The 19,955-nt window shown below is 57.3% G+C and overlaps 1 protein-coding gene and 1 non-coding gene across 2 annotated transcripts; both read left to right on the plus strand.

Moving 5' to 3' along the window:
* The first annotated feature begins 969 nt into the window (after positions 1-969).
* On the plus strand, positions 970-10,538 carry ZNF783 (zinc finger protein 783). Its single transcript, XM_045833552.1, has 7 exons — positions 970-1,121; positions 3,637-4,038; positions 4,123-4,249; positions 4,413-4,541; positions 6,685-6,795; positions 7,850-7,960; positions 9,508-10,538. The coding sequence occupies exons 1-7, from the start codon at positions 1,098-1,100 to the stop codon at positions 10,368-10,370; spliced, it is 1,767 nt and encodes a 588-aa protein (XP_045689508.1). The 5' UTR covers positions 970-1,097; the 3' UTR covers positions 10,371-10,538.
* Positions 10,539-14,891: 4,353 nt separating this feature from the next.
* On the plus strand, positions 14,892-14,963 carry TRNAC-GCA. Its single transcript has one exon. It is a non-coding gene; the product is annotated as a tRNA-Cys (tRNA).
* Positions 14,964-19,955: the final 4,992 nt, after the last annotated feature.

Genomic DNA, 19,955 nt, shown 5'->3' on the forward strand with positions numbered 1-19,955 from the left:
AACTTTATCCACAGCCCATGTTTTTTCCTGGGCATCGAGCTGTCCCTTTGAAACGGGAAAATACACTGGCATCTGGGCTGCCTGTCACTACCAGACCCAAAAAGCAGAGACAGGGATTGAATCTTTATGGGCGCTTTATTCAGATGGCCAGCGATCTGAGAAGACGGCGGGTTCATACCCTATCAGACCGTCTTAAATTCCATTTTAAAACCGCCCTTTTTATAAGGAGAACGAAGTTTAGGTAAGGGGTTTGGAATTTAGAGAAAAGTTAATTGGATTAAAAAAAAAACCCAGCTTCAGCATTCTTGCCCTGGGCGGTGGCCTTAAGCTGCGTCCTGGGCGGTGGTCATCTCCCCCTGGGGCACAATGGCTCAGATGTCCTCTTGAACTGTTGGCAGTCCTCCTGAGGCGCAAAGGTGGGACTGCCCAAGGTCTCCTGGAGTCAGGGCGGGTCATGCCTTCAGTCGCTGGAACAAAGCTTTTACGTCCGTTGATTACTAAGCTTATTAGCTATTACTTAAAATAAAATTGTCCAGCTCTTAAGTCCCTATCACCTTCCGGTGCAGCAGAGGCCTTAGGACGGAGACCACACGCCCTTGAGGTTGGGGGCGAGGACTGCGCTCTTGCCCCGCCGCCGTGGGGCGAGGGGGGCTCCCAAAGCGTGGGGAAGTCTGCGCGGTCCCTGTATCAGCGCGGGGCTCCATTCCCGGGCGCGGGGCCCGCCGTCCCGCCATCCTGCAGAGGATACGCGCCCGCCCGACGGCGCCGACTCCCGCGGCCCAGGCGGGGCGGGCGGCCCACACCCACGCCGCGCCCCGGGTGGCCCCCGCGGCCGCGGGGACGCAGGGACGCTGGGCCGCGGGCCGCGCGCGCGCGGTCCTTCGGGCTGCAGGGGGCGCTGCGCGCGGCCTCGGGCCGGGCCGCGAGCGCAGCTCTTGTTTAAAGGGCCGGCGCGGCACGTGGCTCGGACGCAGCTCGCGGCCGCGGGGCAGGGGCTCCGAGGCTGGGCGGCTCCGCTCCGCTCCGCCTCCGCCCGCGCGCCCGCCAGGCCTGACAACCGCCCGAGCGGAGCGGCCGAGAGAGGGACTCCAGCAGCCATGGCCGAGGCGGCGCCCGACCGGGTAAGCGCCCCGCCGGGCCACCCTCGTTCGCGTCCGCGTTCGCGTCCGCGTCCGCGTCCGCGCCGCTTTCGGGCCGAGCGACCGGGCGGCCCAAACGCCAGGCCCGGCGGGCGGCCCAGGCGTCGGGGACCGGCCCGCGTTCCTGTAGCACTTTAGGTGACAGGCCGCGCGTTTGAACGCACGGGCCGGCTCCCCGCCCATTGTCTCACTGGAGGCCCTGCGCCCCGAGGCGGGTGGGGAGGGCGGGGAGGGGGTCGAGGCCAGGCCAAGGCTTTGGAATTGCACCCCCTTTACGGCACCCAGTGTTCTGCGTGTACCTAGGACAGTGCTATTGAGTGAAGGCTGTTTACAAGAGGGTTTGGAGGTGTGTCTGGGGGGGGGGGCAGTTTAAGATTACTTTAGCACATTTTAGAATATTGGCTGATAATGTTCTGTATGCACAAATCAGATAAAGCGACCCTTCTGCCGTTTGGCTCCAGACATGGTTATCTGCTGTTCTCAGTGCGTGCCAGTGGTGTAGGGTTGTCGGAACCCTGGTTTTTCCAGATGCCCCGGCCCTTTCCCTTAGGTCTGAGGGTGGGGAGCGGGGTGGGGGACATGGGGTGGCAGTTCTCCAGGCTTATGGCCCTGCCCGCTGGGGGGAACCTTTCTCTAGCTGTTCAGGTGACATCTTCAGCTCCCACCTGGCCCAGGACCTCAGCGGTCTTTCTGACTGTCCCTCTCCAATCTGCTTCTTTCCCTCTGTCCACTTGCATCCCCCAAGATTCCGAGAAAAGCTCCCCAACGGGACTGATTTTCCCTCAACTCTTGTTAGCCTGTGGGTGCCACCCTCGTTTGTTATGACTGTTTCTATACAGAAGTTTTCTCCTGGAGAAGGGAGGAAGAACCCTGCCCCTCTCCTGCATCCCCGCTGTGCCTTCACGCCGACAGGTGTCCAGTGGTGGTTCACGAGTGTGTCGTTGAATTGTTTCGTCATCGTTCACTCAACGGGCATTGATTGGGCGTCCGCTGTGAGTGAGGCCCTCCTGGACGCTGGGGACACAGCGGTGACCAGCGCCTGCACCCTACACATGGCGCTTATGTCCTCATGGGGGAACCGAAGCCCCAGGCACGCACGCAGAGTTGTCACGGGTTATCCGGGCTGCGGAGGTAGGGACTGACAGAGCCCTGACTGACATGCGAAGGTCCTTGTGAGGCAGTGTCTGCGCTGGGGGTTTGCGGGAGAGGGAGCCCGTGCAGTGGTGGCGGGGAGCTGGGCGTGTCTGAGGAGCCCGAGGAGGCGGGGTGGCTGGAGAGCGGTCAGTGCCCGGGAGGAGACTGCCTCGGGGAGATAGGCCGCAGCCTGAGAAGAGGTTCAGGTTTTATTCTGGGCCCGCTGGGGAGCTGAGGACAGCATGGTGTCGGGGAGGAGGAGGAAGTGGGGAAGTCGCTGGGCAGGATCTTAGCCGCCCAAGCGACCATTGAGGGGGCTTGGACGAGACGATGGTGGTGGAAGAGGAGAAAAGGGGACAGAGGGCCAAGATGTCAGTTTGTCACTCCAGCAAGGCTTTCAGCGAGATGAGCTGGGTCGGATACCCTCGCACGTGCCCGGGGGCGTTTGTGGTCAGGCACCGCGGCGTGCTGAGAGGCGCTTCCGAAACCCTTGTCCAAGGCGCCGCATGAGAGCGGTGCCGCCGCCGTCTGCCCTGGTCCTGCCGCGTCCCCGAGCCAGAACGGTCCCAGCCTCCACATGCTCATCACCAGCATCTCGGCTGGGTCAGCACAGGCTGGGTCAGCACAGCTCAGGCTCACTGAGGAGCACGGGCTGGACCAGGGCGTCCAACCGGCAGCCCGCGGGCCTCATGCAGCCCAGGGTGGCTGTGAACTCAGCCCAACGCAATATCGTAAACTTACTTAAAACACGATGAGGTTTGTTTTGTGATCGCGTGTCGCAGTGTGTTTAATGTGTGGCTGAAGACAACATTCTTCTTCCAGTGTGGCCCGGGGACCCCAAGAGGTTGGACACGGTGGTAGACACTGTGCTGAGTGCTGTTTACCAAACGGTGTTACTAAGTAATTCTCACAGCCGTGTCAGGTAGACACTGCTGCTAGCTCCATTTTCTAGATGCGGAGGGGACGCCGAAAGATGTCTGAGAAACCTTGCCCACAGTTGGCCAGCAGGCGAGGGGCAGAATTGCGGGTGGGACCCAGGCTGGCTGAATGCAGAGTTCATGTTCCCTGTGCCTCATGCAAAGCCTGTCCCTTCCCTTTCGGAGGAGACTCAGGCTCAGGCAGGGAGTCACCTGTCCGGGAGCGCACATACTTCTCTCTCTGGCCGTGTTTTTCCTTCTGTTTCCCACTGGCTAGTAGCTTGGTGCAGCCAGTGTCTCCTGTCCCTGAGGCTGGACTTGTAACTGATGTTCCCACGTCCCCACCCCCCACACAGCTGCCTGACTGGCCCTCGGGTTTCTTTGTGAGGTAGGCGTTCCGACTGTATGATCCCAGTAACGTGTGTCCTTTCTCTCCTTGCGGACAGGCCCCAGAGAGGGACAAGCACGCAGGGGACGCAAGGCCTTCCACACCTCCTCCCTCGCCCCGGCCGGCCGCCGAGAAGGACTCGTACCTCTACTCCACGGAGATCACGCTGTGGACCGTGGTGGCCGCCGTCCAGGCCGTGGAGAAGAAAGTGGACTCCTGCCTGGCCCGCCTGCTGGCTCTGGAGGGGCGGGCGGGGACGGCCGAGAAGAAGCTGGCCGACTTCGAGAAGACGTCCTCAGAGCTGGGGGACCAGCGGGAGGGCAAGTGGGCCGTGCTGGGCACGCTGCTGCAGGAGTACGGGCTGCTGCAGAGGCGCCTGGAGAACATGGAGAACCTGCTGAGGAACAGGAACTTCTGGGTCCTGCGGCTGCCCCCGGGCAGCAAGGGGGAGGTCCCCAAGGTAACCCGGGGCACCTGCGGTGGGACGGTCCGAGGGGCCGTGCCTGTCAGTGTGGGCGATCGTGCGTGACGCCTGTGGTTCCAGGTGCCCGTGACCTTTGACGACGTGGCCGTGTACTTTTCCGAGCTGGAGTGGAGCAGGCTGGATGAGTGGCAGAAGGAGCTGTACAAGCACGTGATGAGGGGCAACTACGAGATGCTGGTCTCCCTGGGTGAGGTCCCGCAGTGGCGTCCGGGCCTCTGTGCACACATTGGCTTCCTGCTGTCTGTGTCTTTGCTTCGGCTCCTGCGTCTCTGGAGTGTCTGCGTCTCGGTGGTGGTCCGAGCGGCAGGGGCCCGTCCTGACCCAGCTCCCTGTCTCCGTTCTGTACACAGATTACGCCATCTCCAAACCGGACATCCTCACCAGGATGGAGAGGGGAGAGGAGCCTTGTCCTGAAGGCCTGTGGGGTCAGGACGAGGGGCAAGAGAGAGAGGCAGCTCGCCCGGAGAGGCCGGGCACTGGTGAGTGGGAGCGAGATGGGCGGGGCAAACGGAGCCGTGTGCCTGTCCTCCCGGGCTTCCCAGGCGGGCTGTGAGGTCCGGAAGGGAGCGCAGGCCCGTGACCTGAGGTGGGGCACACCCTAGCCCAGGCTGTCCGGTCAGGGGTGGGCACCGGGCTTAAGGGCCCTAGGGTTTCCACCTCTGTGTAAGCAGGTGCACAGCCTGGTGGTGGTGAGGACTCCATGGGATGGCAGGCTTTGTAAAGCTGAGTGTTTTATAGTAGGTGGGGACTCACTACTAACAGTGCCGCTAGTAGCCGCAGCAGCAGCAGCCCTGTTAGCGCCACCTCCTGGTTCCCGTCCGCCTCTGCTCCCGCCTGCATAATGTGCGGCCCTGGGGCCTGGAACACGCTGGCGTCCCTGAGTGGAAATGGCCCACGGGAGCCCGGGGCTGGCCTCATTCCCACAGCGGGTCTGTGTGGAACTGTGCTTCCAAACTTGACCTCATATCAGAATCTTATGGGGGGCTTTTTTTTTTTTTAATAAAAAATTTTAGTCATTGTTACTGTATAAAAATGCAACTGATCTTTCTGTGTTTACTTTTCTTATCCTGCTAATTTGCTGGATTCGTTTATTAGTCCTATTATCTTTGGTAGATTTTCATTCTTTTCTACATATATGATCGTATCACCTGTGAACAAATAATTTTCTTCCCTTCCAATTTGGATGCCTTTTATTTCTTTTTCTTGTCTAATTGCTCAGGCCAGAACTTCCATCACTTTGTTGAATAGAAGTGGGGGAAGTGGACGTTCTTGCCTTGTTCCTAGTCTTCCAGGAAAAGCCTTCAGTTTTCCACCATTAAGTGTGGTGTTCACTGTGGGTTTTTAACACATGGCTTTTATTACGTTGAGGTCGCCTTTTCTGTGCCTGCTTTGTTGAGTGTTTCTATCAGGTAAAGGTGTCTAATTTTGTCAGATACCTTTTCTGCATCAGTTGATGTAATCTTGTTTTTTTTTTCCCCCTTCATTCTGTTCATAAAGTGTAGTCCACTGATCTATGTTCATCCATTGAGTCACCCTTGCATTCCAGGAACAAACTCCATTTGGTCAAGGTGTTGAATCCTCTTAATGGGCTGCTGATTTTGGTTTGACAGTATCTTGTTGCGGGCTTTTATTTCGGTGTTCACAAGGAAAATCGGTCTGTGGTTCTCTTGGAGTGTCTCTGAGGCTTTGGTAACCGTGTGGTTTTGATGGTACCTCTTATTGTGAGTGTGGTTGCATATGTATATATTTTTTAAGATTTTATTTATTTATTTTTAGAGAGGGAAGGGAGGGAGAAAGAGAGAGAGAAACATCAATGTGCGGTTGCTGGGGGCCATGGCCTGCAACCCAGGCATGTGCCCTGACTGGGAATCGAACCTGCGATGCTTTGGTTCACAGCCTGCGCTCAATCCACTGAGCTATGCCAGCCAGGGCTTGCATATCTTATTTGTTTATGGGCCCTTTTAATTTCTTTTTTTTTTAACTATTTTTTAAAGTTATTTATTTATTTTTAGAGAGAGAAGGGAGGGAGATAGAGAGAGAGAGAGAGAGAGAAACATCAATGTGTGGTTGCTGGGGGTTATGGCCTGCAACCCAGGAATGTACCCTGGCTGGGAATCGAACCTGCGACACTTCGGTTCGCAGCTCACGCTCAATCCACTGAGCTACGCCAGGGCCCAGCCCTTTTAATTTCTTATTCTGTGAAATATTTGTTCTTCTGTTTTGCCCTAGGAAGCTTTTTGAAAATATGAACTTCCTAGGCCCGCCCAGATCTACTGATGAGAGTCTCGGGGGTGCTCCCCAGGGGGCCCTCACACGCCACCCTAGTGGAGGACTTGGAATCGGGGGCCAGGGCCGCAATGTTCTGAGCCAGGAGTCCGGGAAAAGCCAGACCCTCGGCCCTCTTGTGTGACCTGTTTGGTGCTAGTGCATAAGTCGAGTCCGGAATGTAGTCACGAGATGATCGGTGACATTCATTCATTACCACACCCCGTGCTCGGCCTGTCGTCCCAGGTCCCAGGGACAGCAGGGAGTCATCTCCCAGCGGCTGCCGGCTCCCTGGGGGCCCTCCCTGTCTCCTCAGTGCCACTGACTGGCGTGTCCCTGCTCTCCCTCCGTATCCAGAGCGTGTCCCCAGCCCAGTCAGGTCTGACCCGGAGGGGCCCAGGGAAAGGCAGGCCCCCGAAGACCAGAGAGACTCAGGAGCGAGAGGGCCCCCGCCGGGACCAAGCACGGGTGAGTGGGGCCTGCCTGCCGGGTGGCAGTGTGGCCGGCATCCCAGCAGCGGGATCAGGGGGCCAGCGGTTCTGAGAGGGGGGTGGGAGGGACAGCTGGGGCCAGCCGGGCTGAGCGGGACAGGCGTCCGGGAAGAGGGGCCACTGAGACGGCCGGAGAGGAGCACAGGGCATTGCAGCACGGGGGACGGTCCCAGCAGAGGTGCGGCCTCCTCGGGCGTGCTGGCGGCCGCCACGCTGGTCTGTGTGGAGTGAGGGGAGGGGCGCACGAGGGCGGGCCGGGGCTCCTGACAGTGAGTGCATTCACGGGGAGGCGTGTGCCCCCGCCCAGCACGGGACCAGCCTGTGTGCGCCTCGGTGGGACCGTCTCTCTGAAGGAAGGCCTGGGTGAGGCTCTGTGGCGTCTGTTGCCCTTCCCGGTGTCCTCTGCCTGCTCCTGTGAAGGGGACGCCTGTCCCTCCCGCACAGAAATGGGGTGTAACTCAGAGGGCCCTGGCCTGGCGTCCGGAGGATCACTCAGAGCCGTGTTTTCTGTCTTCAGTCTGCACTTTGCACCCTCGGGTTCCCACGCCGCCTCCTTCCTGCCGGCCTGAGTTTGCAGACTCTGGGTCCTTCCCCCAGTCACTTCTCTGCCTTCCCCCACGGGGTGTGGCCTCCCTGAGCTTGGTGATGACACCCCTCCCTTCCCTGTGTCCCTCTTTCCCAGCCAATGTGTAAGGCCAGGCAGGACCCTCCCATAGTCCCTGTTCTGTCACGGACAGGGCACTGGGTCCCAGGGGCCTCCCCAAACCCTCTGTTCTTTTGGCATCTGAGGCCCATCAGGGTGACACTCAGATGCCAAGGGACCAGCTGATGGCACTGGAGGGCGTGGCCTTCACAGCGCTTCCCTCTCCTCTGGGGGGGGGGCTGCAGTGGTCTGAACGGAGCATGGGCGCCCCCCCCCCCCGTTCCTGGCGGGTGCCGGAGCAGATCCAGGCCCGCTGGGAACTGGCTGCGTCACCCCGCAGGAGCCCGGGGTCGGGGAGGGCCCTCACGGGAGTCTGTCTCCCCCACAGCGCCCCCGGCCAGCACCGGCACTTTGTCCTCAGTGAAGCAGGAGGAGGCGTCTTCAGGTGGGGAGTCCCCGGCCTCCACCCCCAAGGACCTCCCGCCCGACACGGGACCAGGTGAGTGAAGCAAGGAGTCCTCTGGCCACAGCAGGGCCTCAGAGGGGCTCGGGGGCCTTTTTTGGGGTGGGTGGGGGGACCTGCTGGGGGCTTGCTCCTGCGGGATCGCTTCCCCGCCACCCAGGTAACGTTTCTTCCCTGGGGCTCCGGGGACCCAGGTTCTCTGTGGCCCTGGTCTTCCCTCCCCGTGGTCCGGCCTGGCTGGAAGGCTGCGGCTTGGACACTGGCTGCATGCTGCCCGGTCTGTGGTCGGGTGACAGGAGGGCCTCACAGCCACCACTAGTCCCTAGGTTCAGGAATGCCTTCGTAGCCCATTAAACGCGACACCGTCTTATCCCAAAGTTTAGATGATTCTTACAGACACTCACTGCTTCTGTGGCTGCAGGACTACATTAATACCGGTGGGTCACTTCCAACAGAAGTCAAGTTCTGTCCTGAGATCGTGGTGAGGGTTACAGATCAGCTGCAGGGAGCAGAGGGCCCGAGGCCTTGCCACTGGGTGCTGTCCCGGACGCCCACCAGGGAAGGTCCCCGTGCCCTGGCCCTCTGGCCTGCGGGTTAAGTTCAAGCTCCCACAAGGACAGAAATTACTCTGGCCCTAGCCCCTGGAAGTTGCTGGTAAAGGGCCGAAGATTTTCATTTTAATGTGCGGGGGGCAGGGTTCCCGTCACCCTTGGAGCAGACCTTGCGGTCCAGCAGCTGAGGCCACCAGGTGCTGGGGGAGGTCCGGGAAGGGTGGGGGCAGGGTGGGGGGCTGACTGCCGAGAAGCCCAGGGGGGAACAGCAGCCGGAGGAGGCTCTGGGAGGACGCATGGCGTTCCGGCTGGCTGGGCTCAGCCGCTGAGACCGCCTCCTCCTACCGCCTCGGCCCCACCCTTTCACCTCTGGGCCTTGGGAGCTCCCTGGCCCCAGTCCTGTCTCAGACTCAGGTGTGACCCACTGAGGCCCAGCTGGGAAGCCCAGGTCCTCACGCCTCCGTGTGTGTCACTGTGATGGCAGTGCCGGCGGTGGCAGACGCTCAGTGTGGCCTTGCTATGGGGGTGAGGAGCTCTGCGTGTGGCTGTCACCCAGCCCCTGCAGGCCTGAGGCCTCACCCAGTCTGGGGGCAGCCAGGGCCCGCAGGGCTCCTTGTGGTTCAGGACAGGGGGTGGAGCAGAACTGAAATCGTCAGAGCTCCTGGGGGTCCTGGTGGGCAGCGTATCCTGTGTCTCGGGGTCCAGAGTCTCTGCCTGTCCTTGTCCCCCCTTCATTCCCACCTATGTGTCTCCCACGGGTCTGACCCCTGACCTCCTGGCTCCCCCCCTCAGTGGGAAGCTTTGTCTCCTCTGGTCTCTGTCCTGCAGGCTTAGGCCCCCGGAGCACACTGGGTGACCTCAGGAGGCAGAGCCGCGGGCGGGCCGAGTGGGAAGGTCCCTACTCCCAGCCTGTGTGGGCCTGGCAGGTGGAAGGGTACAGGGCAGTGCGGGCCGGCGGCTGCGGCTCTGTCTGTAGGGCCCCACCGGGGCAGGGCAAGGGGGCAGCAAATCAGCGGAGGGTCCCTTCCGCAGGCGGTGTTGCCGGTGTGGTCATCAAGACAGAAGCGCAGTCTGAGGACGAGATGGTGGCGGAGCAGCTCTTCCTGGTGAAGCCCCCCCGCCAGGCCCAGAGCACAGTCCCCGAGGGGCCCAGCAGCCGGACCGGGGGTCCCCACCAGTGTCATGCCCAGGCGGCGCCCAGGGTGCGGGCAGGGGACCCGCGGCCTCGGCCGGCAGGGGCGGCCGGGGAGACGCCCCGCGTCCTCCCTCGCCGCCGGCGGGAGCGGGCCTTCCCCTGCCCGGACTGCGGGCAGAGCTTCCGCTTGAAGATCAACCTGACCATCCACCAGCGGACCCACGTGGACGCGGAGGCGCAGGAGGCCCGGGGCGGCGCGTCCGCCGGCTGGGGCGAGGCGCCCTCCACGCTGGAGCCGGGGGAGGTGGTGGTGCCCGGGCCCGTCATCCGCTGGCTCCCGGAGGAGCCCGAGGGCCACCGCGCCCTGGCGGGCCGGCCCTTCGCGGGGCGCAGGCCGGGGGCCTCCAAGGTCTACCACTGCAGCGAGTGCCTGCGCTTCTTCCAGCGGCGGAAGAGCCTGCTGCTGCACCAGCGCCTGCACACGGGCAACAGCCAGGGCTGGCCGGCCTGCCCCTACTGCGGCAAGGCCTTCCGCAGGCCCTCGGACCTCTTCCGGCACCAGCGCATCCACACGGGCGAGCGGCCCTACCAGTGCCCGCAGTGCGGCCGCGCCTTCAACCGGAACCACCACCTGGCCATCCACATGCAGACCCACGCGCGCGGCCCGGCCGGCCCGCACCTGCCCGCCGCCTCCGCCCGCCTGGGCGGCGCGCCCCGGCCCCGGCCCCGGCCCCGGCCCAGCCGCTCGGAGGAGGGCTGACCAGGCGCGAGCCCGGCAGCAGGGGCAGGACCTGCTCTCCGCCTGCGGGACCCTTCCCTTCGTGCTTGCTCTGGTTCCTCATTCTGGGATGCCTTTGGAGAGGGGTTTTTTCTATTCTTTTTTCTTTCTTTTTTTTTTTAATTTTTAAAAAATGCATTTATTTATTTTTAGAGAGGGAAGGGAGGGAGAAAGAGAGAGAGAGAGACATCAATGTGCGGTTGCTGGAGGCCGTGGCCTGCAACCCAGGCTTGTGCCCTGACTGGGAATCGAACCTGCGATGCTTTGGTTGGCAGCCCGCGCTCAATCCACTGAGCTATGCCAGCCGGGGCTTTTTTCTTTTCATTCAAGTGGGAAGCAGCAGCCTTTGGGGTGACAGCGTGTGAGTGTGACAGTTGTCTCCATTTCCTTCTCCACATTCCTGACTTATCAAGGATCCCTTAAGGCGTAAGGGGTGCCAGGTTTGGGTGGGGGCCTTTGCCAGGTTCCACGGACGGGAAGCGGACCCCAGACCAGGGGTCTCCCAGCAGGAAGGCCTGAAAGGTGGAGGCCCGCGGACGCTGATTTTGTGCACGGAGGTGTGGAGCCTGCCCGCGGTGGCACAAGAGACGGTGGAGTGGACAGAGCCTGCAGCACGGGCATTGGAGACTGGACTTTTTTACTTCGTATTCTGAAACTGTTTTTCTCCTTGTGGAGCTTTCCTGGTACTTTTATAAATGTGCGTGGTTGCATAGGGGACCAAGACTCCTGCGCGGCAGGATTGTTTTGTCGCCTGCTTGTGTGTGTGGTGGGGGGGGGGGGGGCAGTGGTGCAGCTGCGCAGACCAGCTGGGCGTTGACGGGCCTGCCTCCGCTGCCGCCGGGAAACCAGGTGTGTGCGCCTCCGCGCAGAGTGAGTCCCGGTTCCCGGGCCTTCCTGCAGAGGGTAGGGACTGACTTTGGTTATCCCTAGAAAAGGGGAACCTGAAGTCCAGAGTAGGTGGCATGTCCCCACGGTCTCCGCGTTCGAGGGTGTGCATGCCCCATGCCCGTGTGTCTCCGCGAGGGCGTGCCTCCGGGAGCTCCTCCTGAGAGAAGGACCCTGTTTCCCTGAGGCTGGTCGTCCGGCTGGGTGGTTTGTCAGGTTAGAGGAGGGGGCTGTGTCCCAGGACTTGGGCCCCCCGCAGAGTTAGACCCGGGACGTGGGGAAGTCTCCGAACCACCCCCAGCCTCCTGTTCCTGGTTTGTGGATAAGGGTGGTGGCCCTAGGGCTTCCCACCTCCCCTCGGGGCTGTCGGGGTCACAACAGAGTAAGCGGCAACCGGACAAACAGGAGAGGAGGCCTGGCTCCATTCTTTCAAGGTCAAGGCCGCTTTCTCTCTCCCATGTCCATCTGCAGCCCGTTCCCTCCAAACCCTCCAGGAAGGACCTTTGTTTCATGGACCGAGTGAAGGCCCCGTGGGTGCGGAGGGAGGGAACTTTTCCATCGGGCTTTATAATATTTCAGTGAGACACATTCTTACCAGAGCAGCGGGGGTCAAGCGGGAAGGTCAGGCGGCGGCAGTAGCAGGCCCCGTGGAGCAGTCCCCACAGCAGCCAGCTCCTGCTGCGTCCTAAGTCACACCACTTCGGGTGCCGCCCGCGGACGTGCGTCGCGGAGAGCGAGTCTGAGGCTGCGGTGAACGGCTCCTCGGCTGTTCTAATTGTCTCATTTGTCCGGCACCCTGTGAAGTGGACGCCATTCGGGTGCCGGGTCCCTGGCTGTGCCGCTTCCTGCTGCCCTGCCCCCCAAACCCTCACACCTCTCCCAAAGTCACGAGCAGAGTTCGGGGGCAGCTGGCAACGTCGTCATCATCTCTGGAGCAGGAGTGAGCGTGCAAGCCGGGGACAGCGCAGCCAGGCTCCGCCAGGCTTGGGAAGAGGAGGCGCCACGCTTCCCTGCGGGGGAGCCTGCTTGCTTGTCTTGTCGGGTGCCCCCAGCCCTCTCCAGGGCCCCCGCACGTCGGGGCTGGCTGGCGGCGAGCGCTCAAACAGGATACAGTGCAAGTGTGGCTGCTCCGATCTCAACCCGCAGCGGCAGCAGCTGGTCTCAGGTGTTTCCTGGAGATGCCTCGGGCAGCGAGTCCCTGGGCCCGGCTCGCCCACGCTGATGTCCTGGGTCAATGCAAGTGCTCTCCAACGCCAAACAGGAGAAATCTCAAGGCACTAGCGCCCCCTTTCCTTCTTCCATAGCATGGCACCTGCGCACTCCTGGTGAGGCCTTGTGAGTTCTGACATCCAGTAATGTTCAAAGAAAGTTCTTTTCTCCAAAATGAGCCAAGGGACCCTCCTCGGTGCAGGAGCAGAGCAGACGTTCAGGACTCGGGAGGCTGGAGCCTGCTAGGGTCTTAGACTCACTGCCAGCTCTGGGTCTTGGCTTCCTCGTTTGTAAAACAAAGAAAGGTGGGGTCCCCGTGTTCAAGTCCCTTAAGAACTGAGCAAGCACTCAACACCTTTTCTGGCTTTTCCATTACGGCGAGGGGAGGCGTGGGGGAGCTCTCTCCGGCCGTGCCCCGCCCCAGCACCAGCCTTTAGGATGAGAGGACAGCCCCCTCCTGCGCCTCCTCGCCTCCCCACTCACACGCAGCTGCTGGCCCTGGGACCCGCAAGCCAGCGGCCACGGCATCACCCGCCTCAAATCCGTCTTCCCCTGGAAAGGGAATCTGGAGCTGGTTCGCCTTTTTCTTTCTTCTTCCTTTTGAAATCCTCACCCAAGGACATGTTTTTATTGATTTTACAGAGAGAGGAAGTGGGGGAGAGAGAAATATCGATGTGAGAGAGAAGCATCGATCAGCTGCCTCCCACACGCACCCGGGTCAGGGATCGATCACGCAACCTGGTGTATGTCTGGGACGACGCTCCCGAAATAACAGCCGAGCCACCCGGCCCGGGGCCAGCTCACCGCTTCCCTGCACAATGTCGATCAGGCTGAGCAGGTGGGGGGCGCTGAGTGGCCGAAGCAGACGGAGGAAGGGGAGAAAGGGGCCATCTGTCTCAGGGTGTGGTGTCCTGGCCAGCTCCCTGTCCCAGACCTACCCCTCTGTCCATGCAGAGACTTCCCTGCCGCTCAGTGCCCAGTGTGGGGGGGCAAGTGGGGCCCCGGGCTGTCTCAGGCTGGGCAAGCCGGTGACTGCCCACTGTAGGCGGACAAAACCACTGCGGTAGCAGAGGCAAGTGGAGCCAGAGAGGGAGGGAGAGAAAAGGGAAGGAGGAAGGGTGAGTCCAGCACACGGAGGGTGGCCAGTAGGAGTGGACAGGCCGAGGAGTGAGGGAGTGACGGCTGTGGAGCCAGGGTGTCACGGGGTGGCCCCCTGCTCCCTAGAGCTGGGCTGTGAGTGCCACAAACAGCCAGGGGCACAGTTCAAGAGGTAGACCTGAGCCCCGGGGGCAGAGCATGTGACTGCAGGTCAAGAGGTCCCGGGTTCAAATCCAGACGCCCCCTTGCCAAACTGACTTTCAGTACAAAGTAGTGAGTAAGGAGGCCAGTGGCTGCTCTTGCCACCCACAGCGGGCCCAGACCCCGATGGGCCCTCGCTCCCCATGCTGACTGTGCTGTGTCCCAGGTGCTCCCTGGGCCTGTCCTGGCCAAACCTGCGTCAGAATCAGACAACAGAAAAGTGGTTGTGAGCGTTAACTGAGGTCACGGCTCGTCATGCTGTGTGTCGCAGGCCTTCCCCACGGGACCGTGGCTCAGCCCCACTCCTTCCGTTGGCAGGAACCCAGACTTCCAAAGCATCTCCTGGGTTGGTGGGCACACGCCTTCTGTGTGACACGAGCCTGAAGCCGCACTGAGCTCCACACACGCCTGACCCACTTAGGTCTTTGTTCTCATGCCTCCCTTGGCCCCAGAGCCCCTCCGGCTTCTCCCAGCAAACCTCCCAGGGTCCACCTCCTCCAGGAAGGCCCTCCTGACTCCGCAGGCAGGGTGGCTCCTTAAGTTCTGCTCCCCCGGCTCTCTCCTTGGGCTTCTGCCCCTCTTGTGGGAATACCGTGGCTCGTGGGCTTGTCTCCTGTGCGACTCAGACCCTTCGAGGAGCCAGGACAGTGTTTCAAGTCTCTGTGTCCTCACCGCGAACGACAGGGCCTGGTGCCTCACACGCTCCGTGTCTGTTGAGTGACTGAATGAGCGAGTGAGTGGAACAAGAGCACCCTGCCCGGGGCGTTGGGATGGGGATGAGGCTCTCCCTGCACTGAGTGGGCGGGTCGCTGAAGACCGGGACCTGACCTCGCCTGTCCTCAGGAGTATGTGCTGGCTGAGGCAGAAACACAGGGATAGACTCAAATGGCCTTCCCAGGTGGGAAGGCTGGTGCCATCCCCACAACCTGGGGAAGAGGAGGGCTGGAGGACAACCGGCGAAGGCTGGGGAAGGGGAGACGAGGGAGAGGACTGGAGTGGGAAGACTGGCCAGCTCCGGGACATGCAGCAAAAACACTGACATGTAGACGCGTGGCTATCCTGGGTGCAGTGCCAGGGTGAAAAGGTGTTAATGAAAGAGTACATGTAAGTGGGGGTATAGCTCAGCGGTAGAGCATTTGACTGCAGATCAAGAGGTCCCCGGTTCAAATCCGGGTGCCCCCTATTTCTTTGACCCCTTTAGTTACTGAAGGTGGTGCTGAAATTTCTGCCTCTTCCTCCCACATCTGGCCAGTGACCACTCCGATGAAAACTGAAATTAAAAATTTGGACCATCATCCAGACAGCAGCTGCTGCAGTCTCATCGAAGCGAAGAGGCTGATGAAGCTGGCTCAGACCACGCGGGACTCCTGCTCCTCAGGGCTTGTGTGGGGGCCTCACTTCTTTCCCTGAATGTCTCGTTTCCTCAGCCTCACTGTAATCTCCAGGCAGAAAACTGTCTCTTTGTTCTCGCTCCTACCACTTGCTTCCCGGGGGCAACCGTGAGGACGTGAGAACCACGTCCAAAGTAAAGGCTCTGTCCTGTCTGGGGATTCTCAAGGGAGCTGCGGCTGCCGCGAACTTGACCCCTGACTCCCCCTTCCCTCGCCTTTCTGTCCTACCATTTTTTCTTTTTTCACTCTAGGCCAGTATTTCCTGGATGAAAATGCTTAGAAGTCGATTCTACTTTATATAAGCTATTTTTTAATTCAAATGTAGTGAAGACCTAAGGGGTATAAAAAGTCCTGGAGAGGGATCTCCACCTTCCTTAATGAACAAGGTAATTTGAAACGGCCTTTCCTATGAGGACAAATAAAAACGCCTGAAAAAATATTGGAAACATCTCATTAAGAGCATCAAAGAGCTGACTAGTGAAACAGGAAATACTAGGTGGAGGTTTGGGAAGGATGGGAACAGGAAGTTAAAGCTCCGCTCCAGACCCTGCTTTGTCTCTGCGTGGGGTTCTGGTCCGGGAGAGGCAGCGGGGCGGCTAAGGGACCTTCTGGACGCCGCTCAGGACCCGGAGGACAGAAGCCAGAATCCGGGGCCACCTGGCGCAGGGACACCGGTAAGACTCTCTCTGGCTTTCAGCTTGCACCCTGTAGGGGAAGGGTGAACTGGAAGAAAACGGCTGCTACGAGAATTTGTGGCTGGTTTTGTGCCATCGGAATGGCCCCCCAAACTCAAGCCTTGAAGTTTTATCGAAGTATCTTGACTGCTCGAGTCCCACTGATACCCGAGAAGGAGAAAAAGACAAAAACAAATGCAGGACCATATTATCTCCACCCAGCCTCAAATTAATTCTACAAAGTTTTTGAAAAACTTTGAGTTACTGATTTTTTGAAAATTATTGAGTTACTGATTTAAGAGAGAAACACCAATTTGTTATTACACTTACCAATGCATTTATTGGTTGACTTCTGTATGTGCCTCGGCCAGGGGTCGAACCCGCAGCTTTGCCTATTGGGACGATGCTCTAATCAGCTGAGACACCCCACCAGGGTCACAAATAAAGCTTTGGATCCAATGTTCAACACATAGTCAAGGTTAACTATCAAATAACCATCGACGAAAATCAACAGGAGCCACAGACCGTGGAACTAACCACAGGAACTTTTTGTATTAGAACTACCAGAAATACGGTCAAGTACTGGGTTTTATGACACACAGAGGGGGTGGGGCTTAGTCCCTGCTGGCTGCTGCCTTCCTCACGGCTGCAAAGACATTGCTCAGCTCCTCCCTCTTCTCCTTGGCACGGATGTGGGTCCCCCACCCTTTTCTCCATGTATTTCAGGGCCCTCCTGCCGTTAGTGGTCTTGGGCAGCTCCACGGTGTGTCACATATGGGGGGCAAAGCCACACGCCTCTCAGACCACATTCCGCATGAACTTGGTGTACTTGGTGAGGTGCCTGCAGAGGTGGTTGTGCTTCGGCTGGCTCACGTTCTTGGTCACCTGGTGGCCGTTGTCAAGGTCACGGCCGCGGGGAAGCATGGAGCCATGGCTGCCGCGAAGAGCTTTCCGTGTTCAGGGAGCCCACAGCCAGACTTGAGAATTTCAGCAGGCAAAGGGAAGGCCTTAAAAGTAGCTAAGAGGGCTTGAAAACAAGAGCCACGTGGAAGATTTTCATCTAAAATGCAATAACAAAAGTTAAAAACTTAATGACTATATCTGTGTTCTACTCAGTTCATAGATTCAGCCAAAGAGAAAATCAGGACATTGGAACACTGGAAGGAGATGTTCACTTTTCAGTTATAAAACACGGAGAGGTTGAAGTGCAGCAAACAGAACAGAGAGTGACAATTACGGAGGGTACAGGGAGAAGGCCTCCCGTCCGCTTAGATGGAGTCCAGGGAGAAGCAAGGAGAGAGGAGGAAGTCGGCGCAGTGTCCGAGGAGACACAGCCTGGACCAGTCCTTCCACGCGAGGACCCCGCTGGACCTCACACCCAGGAGACAAAGTGAAATCCGCACCTCGAGCTACTGCAGGAAGACAGCTTCATGGAAAGAAGACGCACCGCTGTCACTGGAGCCCCGGTGAGAGTGACAACAGTTCTCCCGAGCGACAGGGAAAGTCGGAAGGCAGTGGGACTGTGTGTCCTGAAATGCTATGACTGCAGACGTAAGATTCTGCACCCAGGCAGAATACCCTTCGTGAGGAAATGTAAAATAAAGACACTTTCAGGCAAACCCAAACTGAAAGCTGTATCAGTGTCAGATGAGCACTGAGACAATTCTAAAGGGGACAGTCTAAGCAGCAGGGAAAGTACCTGGGTGGAGGGACAGAGATGGAGGAAGAAAAGCTCAAAGAAATAGTAAACATCTAGCCCTGGCTGGCGTAGCTCAGTGGATTGAGCGTGGGCTGCGAACCAAAGTGTCACAGGTTCAATTCCCAGTTAGGGTACATGCCTGGGTTGCAGGCCATGACCCCCAGCAACGGCAAATTGATGTTTCTCTCTCTCTCTCTATCTCCCTCCCTTCCCTCTCTAATCTTAAAAAAAAAGAAAGAAAGAAAAGAAATAGTAAACATCTGAATAAATATAAGGTAGTCTAAGAGGCTTGTATTACCCTGGAAGAGGGTAAAATTATTGGCTAACCACAGGCAGACTTGGAGAAATAATTACCCACAGGGAGTTTCTAGTGTAACCACTAAAACAGGAGAAATAGCACTGATATTTTTCAAACTGGCAGGGAGAAGTAATGGCACTATAAACATTTCGGTCAAACAAGGAAGGAGGCAAGGAAGACAAATGCGTGATATAAATTGAACGCACAAAATCAGGTGGTAGGAAAAAAGGTAGTAGATTTCAATACAAATACATCAGCAATTACATTAAAAGTAAATAAATTAAATGCCACAGGGTAAAAGACAAAGACTGTCATACTGGAGTAAAAAATACAACTGTATTCTATTTACATCTAAAACTTAGGGATGCAGGAAGATTTCAAATAAAAGAATGAGAAAATATACGGCTTGCAGATCATTAATAAAAAGAAAACAGACCAATAGACTTCAAGACACAAACTATTACTAGAGATTAAAAAATCACTTATTAATAATAAGATACTGAATTTACCAGGAAGATATAAGAATTCCTCATTTTTATGCTTCTAGTAATATAGTTTTAAAATATGTAAGGCCAAAGCTTGATAGAATAACAAAGAGAAATAAAGGAACCTAAACTTAGAGTGGGAAATTGTTATATACTGTTCTCATTAGTTAATAGAAAAACATTATGAATAATTAAAATTTTTCTGTTCGTTTCTGCCCCTATCTTTATTGAGGTATAATGAACAAAATTGTAATACAGTATACTTAAAGTGTACAGTGTGATAATGTGAGGTGTGTGTGTGTATATACACACATTGTGAAATGATTACCACAGTCAAATTAATTAACACACCCATCACCTCACACAGTTACCTTTTTTTGTCTCTTTGATGAGAATGCTTAAGATCTAAGCCCATAGCAACTTTCTTTTTTCTTTTCTTTTTTTAAGATTTTATTTATTTACTTTTTGAGAGAGGGGAAGGGAGGGAGAGGGAGAGAAAGATCAATGTGTGAAAGAAACAGATCAGTTGCCTCTTGCACACCCCCTACCAGGGGACCTGGCCTGCAGCCCAGGCATGTGGCCTGACTGGGAATCAAACCAGTGGCCTTTTGGTTCACAGGCCAGTGCTCAGTCCACTGAGCCACACCAGCCAGGGCCCATTGCAACTTTCAAGCGTACAAGATGGTGTTATTAACTATAGTGACTGTGCTGCACATTGCCTCCCTGAAACTTGCTCATGTTACAGCTCAAAGCTGGTGCCCTCTGACCAACATCCTCCACTTTCCCCATGCCCAGCCTCTGGCAGCCACCAAACTACTCTCTGTCTCTGTAAGTGTGACTTTTTAAAAAATATTGTATTTACTTATTTTTAGGCAGAGGGGAAAGGAGGGAGAAAGAGAGGGAGAGAAGCATCAACATATGGTTGCCTCTCAGACACTCCCCACTGGGGACCTGGCGTGCAACCCAGGCATGTCCCCTGACTAGGAATCGAAGCAGTGATCCTTTGGTTCACGGGCCAGCACTCAATCTACTGAGCCACACCAGCCAGGGCTGAGTTTCACTTTTTAAAAACTTCTGGACGTAAGTAATACCATACACTATTTGCCTTTTTAGGGGGTGGTGGGATTTCTGCCTTATCTCCCTTGGCGTGATGCCATCCAGGTTCACTCATGTGTAGCTGGACACTAAATCGGCATTTAGAGGAAAACATACAGCTTTGAGTGGCATTCGAGAACAGAAGAAAGGCTCTGGCTGGGTGGCGCAGTGGGTTAGAGCATTGTCCTGATACACCAAGGTTTTGGGTTGGGTTTCTGGTCAGGGCACATACAAGAATCATGACCAATATCAGAAATCAAAAAGAAAAACTGTGGATTCTTTAGACTTTAAAATAATGATTGCAGATCATTATAAAAATTACATACAAAAAATTAAATCTATTTAACACACATGTACACAGAACTTACTGTGTGGCAGGCACTGTTCTATGTACTTATGAAACAGTATTTTATTTAATCCACATGACAGCGACACAAATGAAGCTTTATCGTTGTGCCCATTTCCACTTCCAGGCCCATTTCACATATGGCGAAACTGAGGCTGAGAATGTTAAACAGCTACCCCAAAGTCA

Source organism: Phyllostomus hastatus, unplaced genomic scaffold, assembly GCF_019186645.2.
Source record: "Phyllostomus hastatus isolate PE091 unplaced genomic scaffold, TTU_PhHast_1.1 phas_contig_1021, whole genome shotgun sequence".
Lineage (NCBI taxonomy): Eukaryota > Metazoa > Chordata > Mammalia > Chiroptera > Phyllostomidae > Phyllostomus > Phyllostomus hastatus.